At 42.5% G+C, this 9,821-nt stretch overlaps 1 protein-coding gene across 1 annotated transcript; it reads left to right on the top strand.

Moving 5' to 3' along the window:
- The first annotated feature begins 1,782 nt into the window (after window positions 1-1,782).
- On the top strand, window positions 1,783-7,564 carry LOC308330625 (uncharacterized protein). The gene is made up of 3 exons (XM_080785575.1): window positions 1,783-1,951; window positions 3,588-3,710; window positions 6,548-7,564. Exons 2-3 carry the CDS (start codon window positions 3,638-3,640, stop codon window positions 7,186-7,188), a joined length of 714 nt encoding a protein of 237 aa, XP_080641701.1. The 5' UTR covers window positions 1,783-1,951; window positions 3,588-3,637; the 3' UTR covers window positions 7,189-7,564.
- Window positions 7,565-9,821: the final 2,257 nt, after the last annotated feature.

Below are 9,821 nucleotides of genomic sequence, written 5' to 3' on the forward strand. Positions count from 1 at the left end.
AGAGTACAAAAATAACATTTTCGAATTACCTGTATTTGCTTTGATTTTTTAAACTTTCTCTAACCATTATTTGACACTTTTGGTTGTTGAAAAACAGCTTCTAACCATTATTTGACACTTTTGGCTGTTGAAAAATAGCTTCTAACCATTATTTGACACTTTTGGTTGTTTCAAAATTTCAAAAAACATGGGCTATAACCCATAGATAAAAAACGGCGTGCTATAGTATGCCGTACGATATGGGCTATAGCCCATGGTCCAAAATGATGAGAAACGAGGATAAACATTAGCAAATTGCGGAGTGTTGCGGAGGATGAGAAACATTAGCATTTATCCTCGTTTTTCATCATTTTGGACCATGGGCAAATAGTACAACTTCACTGGATACAACTGGCAACCATTGCAATAAATTTCATTGGTTTAATTTTTTTGACCAGTAAAATGCATTTCAGAAAACAATTGGATTTTCTGGGCATTGCTGTAAATCACAGACATTCTAGGGCTAGTTCTTGTGTAGCCTACTGCAGGAAGAAAGGAAGGATCAATGCATGGATCATATGATTGGAGGAATTAAATGGAGAGAGCTGTATTAGCAGGAGTAGGAATTAAGGTGAGACACCCCAGGTGAAATCATGATTTTTCTTTTTTTTTTTTTTTTGCTATTTTGCTTCCTAAACATGTTTTCTTTCAAACTAAAGCAAAATACACATTAAAAATACAGATTTAGATGTTTAGTTGGATAGTTTATTTTAGCCAATGACAGCTCGTTTTTCGGGGTGAAAAGCCACCATCTCTATTTTCATGATTGGTTGTTGGTACAAAGGAAGTGACCATATTTGGATCAGACCACAGTCAGCTTGAGGTCCAGACCTTTCCAATGATATATGCCATTATATGTTTTTGCCAAGGTTTGGATGAGATATTTTGTCTCAAAATAGTGGCTTCAAATAAAACGTTTTGGAATTTTACAATTCAAATCTTTAAAGGCCGTTTTCTCAAAATGAGTTTTCCTCATACTTGGGACAAATAATCTCCACTTCAGTTGAACTCACATACACCAAACTTTCCAGTCTTATTCATAACTATATTCCGCAGACATTTACACATGGATTTGTTGATATATCATTCACAGCCTGATTTACATCACATTTTATACCAAAAAAATGCCGAAAATTGGGTTTTTTATGCCTGTTGACACTATTTTCTGATTTGTGGAGTGATAATTAGAGATATCAAAAATCCCATGTGTAATTTTCTTTGTCTCTAATGTGTCAACAAAATTAAATGATAATTTTGAACCTGGCTTTATCCGATCTTCAGATTTATCGTCCCGAAATGTATGCAAATTAGTGCATATAATGCCTAATTTGCATATTTAAACATATAATTTCAGAAAACTTGTAATACAAAAAATCTTAGTTTTAATATAAGTAATCAACTGGAGAAGTTTCATTGTGATAGCTATTATTTAACTTTTTTTCCCTATTCACCTGGGGTGTCTCGCCTTAATGTAGTGGAAGTGTTCAGGGAACTGCTGTCGTCCATAGCTCTAATGCATGGTACATAGTCTAATGCATTTGATTAGAGCTATGGACCAGAGCTAGCAGGGAACTAAAGATAACCAAACTGTTAGGAAGAATAATGGGAAGATGTAGGAGTTAAATAACTCCAGCAGGTGGCAGGAATGCAACACAAATGGATGCGAGCTGCCCGTTACGAAGAAGTTCCGGGGTAAGGTTTCTGTTGACTGTTGGTAAAGCGTGAATCTATAAACCGGGCACACGCACACAGTCGGCTGCCTACCACGGAGCTATAATATAGCTTCTATTTTCATAGTTTGATTACGGTAACGGTAAAGTAAGCACCAGCTCTGAACTGGTTGTGAATAATGTTGATGTGAGCGGCCTTCTCAGCACCGTCTGTCACACTGAACTGCAGTCTGCATCTGAAGGTACAACAACACAGGCCTGCATTTTTGGGGGGATTCGTTGGAATAGAGCTGACTGAGTAGCGTGGGGAAAAAAGATATGATTCCAACGCGATCAAATCTATGATCGTCTTGGTCCAATAAGGTAGCCCGGCCCATTTGGAACCTCCCTCCGATAGAGCGCATAAAGACGCGCTTGCCTTTACAAGTAACGAGGACTGTAAAACAAAGGCACGATATTTCAAATGTAAAGTTCAAACAAAGCGTTGGAATCATGGAAGGCTGGCTGAAAAGTAATTATTTCTCAGAATGGGTTCCATGCTGGACCTCCATGCAGGCGGCAGTGGCAGTATTAATTTAGTTGAAGACTAAAACTTTTCTGGAAAATGTAACATTGCATTAAAGGACCACTTCGTCACTTTTCAACTATACCTTCATTATAATTGGTAGATACTATAGATATACTTTGTTTGTCCTTTTGGGAATTTGACTTGTGCACAGAAATCGTCAGGATACAGAAAACATATAGGCTAAAGGCCGACAATAAAGAAACAATGCCAACAGGAGGCCACCAGTCATAGTTCCAAGAGGCATCAAATCACACTTTATGCACGGAACTGAGACGGGGCCTGCTTGTTCATAAGTCCTACACTTATAGGAACAAACGATCTTGAGGTCCTCATCATGTTCATGATAAAATATTACCATTTTTTTTCCTGTCTCATGGGAGGGCTGTGTGGGCAGTTCAGAAATCCGTCCATTCCACATAATCCACGGGGAATCAAAGCTAATAGAAACTGCAGGCTTTCTATTCCTGAAAAGTTGCAATGCAATAATGGAAGCCATCGTTCTCACGATAATACAAATCTAAATATTTTTTCAAAAAAATATTGTTTAAAACATTTGTCTAATGATGATGTCACTGGTGGACAGGTTTCTGAACTGCCCACAGGCCACAGCCCTCCTATGAGACACAGAAAGTAGAGACACAGACTACGGTTCTGTGACCATCCTCTGGCAAGGATGTTTTGATGATTGATTTGACCTCTATGGACCTTTTACCGAGTAGGAAAAAAATGTAATTTAATCATGAACATTAGTGAGGACCAATTATATGAAAATAGGTTGAAAAGTGGTCCTTTAAGACTAAACGACTAAGGGTAAATAGGACTAAGACTAGGTGTGTTATTCATGAGACTAAATAAAAATATTCTGAAACAATTAACACTGCCCTAGAGGTTTCCTCTCCTATAGTCCCAGCAGACAGTAGAGATGATTGGTTTGCTAAATTGCTAGAGTATGGAATCATTGCTGCTGCTGTGTGTGTGTGTGTGTGTGTGTGTGTGTGTGTGTGTGTGTGTGTGTGTGTGTGTGTGTGTGTGTTGTGGCGGTGGCAGTGGCCCAGGGGTAGCCGGACGGTAACCGCAAGGTTACCAGTTCGATCCCTGTGGGCTCCCCCAGAGTCCGTGTCGAAGTGTCGTTGAGCAAGACACTGAACCCCTTAATATTGCTCCTGATGTGCTGGTTGGTGCCTTGCATGGTTTACGCCGCCATCGGTGTATGGATGCGTGTGTGAATGGGTGAATATAATGCACAATCTATGTAAAGCACCTTGGATAAAGGTGCTATATAAATGTACCGTGTGTGTGTATCCGTCCAGCAGGGACAGACTGTCATCTATCTGGTCACAGCGATCACCCTCAGGACCACATGCTAGCCAAGAGTCAGAGCCTGAACGCTGCTGCCCCCTGTAGGACACTGGAGGACAACAACAACAGCTGCAGTGAGTAACAGACACACACACCACAGATACAAAGATCATACAGTTTTCCATCCATTTTCATATGGAAGGCAAGCCAGCGACATGAAGATGCAAAGATACATCCGACGTTTGTAGCTGCTGCAAAAGGTACAAAGTGCCAGTGTGACCACAGCATTAGGGCGCAAATTATAATTCCAGGACTCATTCCAGCCCACTGCTGGCCCGCCCCAACGTCATTCGGCCACTTGGGGGGCGAATTATCATAGTGAGATCAATAACCTGATTGATATGGTGATCAAAATCGATATAAAAGCAACTATCCCCAGACACGGCGCGCCTCCGTCATTGATACAAAAAGCAAACGCTCCCGTAGTTTCACTTCCGGATTTCCCATGGTGCTGATCACGAACAGTCTCTTGATTAAGGGGTGATAACATCGGAAGTGGGTGGTTGGATTGGGGGTACGTCCCTGCGACATACTAGCGTCATGTCCAGGGAGTGTAATTGTCAATCAAGCTGCCTCACACTACAGAAACAGGAGATAGGCTCCTGCCCCTATGGGCCTCATGGCTACAGAAACAGGAGATAGGCTCCTGCCCTATGGGCCTCATGGCTACAGAAACAGGAGATGGGCTCCTGCCCCTATGGGCCTCATGGCTACAGAAACAGGAGATAGGCTCCTGCCCTATATGGGCCTCATGGCTACAGAAACAGGAGATAGGCTCCTGCCCCTATGGGCCTCATGGCTACAGAAACAGGAGATAGGCTCCTGCCCCTATGGGCCTCATGGCTACAGAAACAGGAGATAGGCTCCTGCCCTATGGGCCTCATGGCTACAGAAACAGGAGATAGGCTCCTGCCCCTATGGGCCTCATGGCTACAGAAACAGGAGATAGGCTCCTGCCCCTATGGGCCTCATGGCTACAGAAACAGGAGATAGGCTCCTGCCCTATGGGCCTCATGGCTACAGAAACAGGAGATAGGCTCCTGCCCCTATGGGCCTCATGGCTACAGAAACAGGAGATAGGCTCCTGCCCTATGGGCCTCATGGCTACAGAAACAGGAGATAGGCTCCTGCCCTATGGGCCTCATGGCTACAGAAACAGGAGATAGGCTCCTGCCCCTATGGGCCTCATGGCTACAGAAACAGGAGATAGGCTCCTGCCCCTATGGGCCTCATGGCTACAGAAACAGGAGATAGGCTCCTGCCCTATATGGGCCTCATGGCTCAGCAAGGCTTACTTACTTATCCTCATCCACATCCACACAGTGTTAATGTTTTATTTTAAATGTTTTTGCATGCCATACACATTGAGTTGCTATCTCAAACCCTCACCCTAAACCTAACCTCCCACGGGGCAGCACACCTAAACCTAACCGTAACCCATGTCTAACCAATGACTAGTCCAAACTAAGGCCCAATCCCAATCCCAATTCGTTTTTTAACCCTACCCCTCAGCCCTTGCCCCTTCCCCTTGTCCCTACATAATGAGTGTCAAGGGGTAGGGAGATAAATCATCCCCCTAGGAATTGGAACGTCCCTAAATATTGAAGGTCCCTTGTAGATATTGATATACAACCTGTTCTCAGAAAATAGCTGATCTGCAAGCTCACTACCAGTGGTCCCCAAACTTTGATGGCATTTCTGTCTCTAGGACCCCCAATTTATATTGTAATATCAATGTCAATTAACTCTGAGTGTACAAACTATCATTTAGCCCATAACCCACTTTGGAAACTGCTTTCCATTTGATTTAAGCTGTAGAGATGGAACGTAAATATAACATTGCTGTGGTTATGATGAAATAAATATATTGTAATTTTATCTCATGTTGGTAGCCCACCATGCAGAATGTAATTCAGCTATATCATTCTGACACCTGCTCAACAGTTGTAGCCTATTAATTGATTATTGTATTAACAGTTTGTATAGCATGGGTACAGATATAGGGTTAGAAAAAGGAAAAACTATTTACAGTACAGAAAGAAGGGGCTGTGGTCACTGGTCATTGTTTTTAATATCATTAAGAACAGAGTAACTTTCTATCAATGAAAATGCCATCGTGATTCATCTCCATCCAATGTACAGTCTGCACAGCAGCTTGCAATCTGTTTCCATAGCTGGTTTGCCTGGGGGAAAAAACAACAAGCATTGCTAATTAGTTATGTAAGTTTTGCAACTTGTGGGGATTATCTTAACATTGGTCATGATAAAACCATAGCTATCACTGCAGCGAGTAACCAACGTTATGCAGCGTCAGCGTTATGTAGGTACAGTAGGCTATTTCACGGCTTTTAAGAGCTCCAAATGTTGACATATCGTGGTCTGGGGGGTCGGACTGATGCCTGCTAATAAGCTAGCTTGCATCCGAGTTGTATCACCGGCGCACCGGCGATAAATAAAAAAGAATAAAGCGCCGATGCGGTGCCAAATGAATGGGTAACGTTGTATGAATGCAACGCCGTATCATATCGTTAGTTCACGTGAGGTAACGTTAACCTTTGCTAGAGATTGCGATATTTTTGCCGATGCAGATTGTTAATACATTCAAATAATATTGGTTATTATAATATTTTTCCATAATAAAGGACATAAAAGACTTCTTACCTCGTCCGCCTTTCAGCCCTCAGTGATGTTGCTCCGTTTTAAGTCCCGTCGAGACATCCCTTCAAACGAAAGGGATTCTACCCCTCGCCCTTGGCCCTACCCCTCCATCCAAAGACAATTGAGATAACACTTCCCCCTCACGTGAACGCGCATAAGCAAGGGCAAGGGCTAAGGGCCAGGACGAAGGGAGGAATTGGGATTGGGCCTAAGTATGCACCCCGTCTGATTACACCTCCCCTCTCCTCTATAGGTTTCCTGCAGCTCTCCGTGTGTAAAGAGGATGATGTGTTCCCTGAACAGCAGGAGAGGAGCTCCAGTCTGCTGCAGGAGGAACCAGAGCCTCCACAGACTAAAGGAGAACAGCAGGAGAGGAGCTCCAGTCTGCTGCAGGAGGAACCAGAGCCTCCACAGACTAAAGGAGAACAGCAGGAGAGGAGCTCCAGTCTGCTGCAGGAGGAACCAGAGCCTCCACAGACTAAAGGAGAACAGGAGGAGGACATCGTTCAAAGACCAGAGGAGGCTCACGGGTCAACGAGCAGCAACTTGCCCCGGGACCTGGAATCAAAAGCACAGACTTCATCGATAAGATACATACAGGGGAAGAAAATCCACAGTTGTACGGAGTGTGGCAAGATCTTTTTAGAGAATAGTCATCTGAAAATACACATGAGGTTTCACACGGGTGAGAAGCCCTACACCTGTACGGTATGTGACAAGAGTTTCACGACCAGCAGTCATAGGACGAGGCACATGAAGACTCATGCGGGTGAAAAAGAGTTCACGTGTGCTACGTGTGGCGAAGTCTTTGGTCAGAAGGGCAGTCTGACGATACACATGCGGATCCATACAGGTGAAAAACCCCTCATTGAGTATATGTTGGCAAAGTCTTAGGGCGCATGACACGAGTCATCTGAAAGAACACACACATGGATTCATGCATGGAAAACCCCTTTAAACTCTGCTATTGAAGGAAGTCTGACAAGGGGAGGACTCAAAACGGGTGAAAAACCCTTTACTTGAGTGTGGCAAAGTCTTTGGTCTAACATGATTTTTTTTTTTCTTCCAAAGAAGCAATTTGTGGTGATCTCAAACACGCATACATATTCACTGTAATCCAATATGACGGTTACACAATCTGACCATGTCAATATTTCAAAATAAAAACAATTCATCTGTACATTCAACATTGTTTTTAAAATAAAGTCTGTATTTCAGCACTCAATCTTACACTATTGTTGTAACTGTTGGTTTATAAAGCACTGAATGTATGCCAGATTAAAGTTCTCTGTTCACTGGTTTCATTCTTTTTTATTAATTAAATATATAAAGAGATATCATACTCGGAAGTTATGCAGGAATGCCTACTGAGTGGTGTAGTAAATTAAATATGGATAATGCCATAATGGTGGAGAATATACCTTGCAGGTTTCAGTAGAACAGATCGGAGAATCCAGGCACATCTCTTTCTTTCAAATAGTATACAAGTTTATTCGGATTAGCCAAAACATGTGACATACAAGGCGGAATGCATCCTTGCAAGTGAGTTCTCACCACGATGCTCCGCTCACATATACATTCAATTGTCCAGTTTCAGTTAGTGCATGTACGTGCATGTGAGTAGACTTTCATTGGTGTTACTGTGTGACAGAGGTGTGTGTGCTTCTTATTTCCTAATGACCCAGGTTACCTTCTGGTACCTTCTGCTCTCTCATGCCCTGGTGCTGACCCCTTATTTTATGGGTCTAAACTGTCTGAGTCACTATCAATAAATCACCTCGCCCAAACTCAGCTTTGTCCTCATCTCCTCCGGCTCTCTGACCTGTATGACCCTGGCCATAATAGACCCTCTGTGTTCAGGCCTCCTGGAATATAACTCCATATATCTCAATGTAAAGTCTCTCACCTGTGCAGCACATACTCCATATGACATTGTGTTTGTGTATGCAAATACAGGTGTATTATTATGTATACTCATGACTTGATCAAACAATTATAACATACTAAAGATGAACGGCTCTCTCTGTCTCTCCAAAGGGGAGAAGCCTAGGGCAGGGGGTGGTCATGGTCTCTTCTGCATACCCACTTTGAGTTCCTCCCGCTGTTTTAGTTGGAGGGAGTCAGATTACTGGGTCTCTTCACATATCTATCCCAGAGTGTGTCTCCACCTCTATTTATCTATATATATATATATGCCTACTGTATAATGCCTATATGTCTGGGCGCCAATACACAACAGTGGCAAAAAAATACAGTGCCTGATATTGAGATGGGAGGGGAGAGACATGACGTAAACATGTGTACGTTATAAAATATTAACATTTTATGTGATTGTATTTATTAAACCATCCGTGGTTCTAATACCATAGTTCAGTGATACTCAACCTCAGGCCCGCGGGCCACATCAGGCCCGCGGGACCATTATGACTGGCCCACCAATGAAAATCTAAAAAAAAGAAAAAAAAATCTGGAAAATGAAATAAAAAAAAAAAAATCTGAATGAAGTTATCTTTAATTACATTATTATAAGTAATACTATTAGAGTTGTACTATTGCTCGAACGAAAATAAAAGCTTGGGGGGGGGGGGGGGGGGGAGATGCAATGCAAATGAAAGACATATACTGTGTATCCCTATTCCCTGACATAATTTTATAGCTAAACGGACAGAATTCTATTTTATTTGAATGATGAAACCCAGCTGCCATTAATAGTTGGAAATGGAAGCGGAAATTGCGGAAATGGTGGAAATGGAAATTGCGGAAATTACGGAAATGCGGAAATTGTGGAAATTGCGGAAATTGCGGAAATGGTAATTGCGGAAATTGTGGAAATTGTGGAAATGGTAATTGCGGAAATGGTAATTGCGGAAATGGTGGAAATGGAAATTGCGGAAATGGTGGAAATGGAAATTGCGGAAATGCGGAAATGGAAATTGCGGAAATGGTAATTGCGGAAATGGTGGAAATGGAAATTGTGGAAATTGCGGAAATGGTAATTGCGGAAATGGTGGAAGAGGAAATTGCGGAAATGGAAATTGCGGAAATGGAAATTGCGGAAATTGCAGAAATTGCTCTTCACTTATAGCTATCTATTTTCAGGTAGATTGTTTTATTTTACTCAGTCAGCCATATCACTACTCATTTTTTTTCATGAAAAAGGTCATAGCTGGGTAATCTATTTTCAGGCAAATTGTGTTTATTGTATTTTATTTTACTCAGCCATAACAATTTATTTTCTGTTAACCAACTTGCTGGCTGGCAGGCAGGCAGGCAGACAGCTACTCATAGACAGGCAGACAGACAGACAGCTACTCATGTAGAATTGGACAGGCAGGCAGTCAGACAGCTACTCATAGACAGGCAGACAGACAGCTACTCATGGAGAATTGGACAGGCAGGCAGACAGCTACTCATGGACAATTGGACAGGCAGGAAGGCAGACAGCTACTCATAGACAGACAGACAGCTACTCATGGACAATTGGACAGGCAGGAAGGCAGACAGCTACTCATAGACAGACAGACAGC

Source organism: Protomyctophum bolini (assembly GCF_963924005.1).
Source record: "Protomyctophum bolini genome assembly, chromosome: 16".
Lineage (NCBI taxonomy): Eukaryota > Metazoa > Chordata > Actinopteri > Myctophiformes > Myctophidae > Protomyctophum > Protomyctophum bolini.

Excerpts from the sequence above, each read along its gene's own strand:
- LOC308330625 (XM_080785575.1), top strand. The coding sequence starts at position 3,638 with ATGCTAGCCAAGAGTCAGAGCCTGAACGCTGCTGCCCCCTGTAGGACA. Across the intron at positions 3,711-6,547 it reads GGACAACAACAACAGCTGCA|GTTTCCTGCAGCTCTCCGTG; the intron begins GTGAGTAACAGA and ends TCTCCTCTATAG.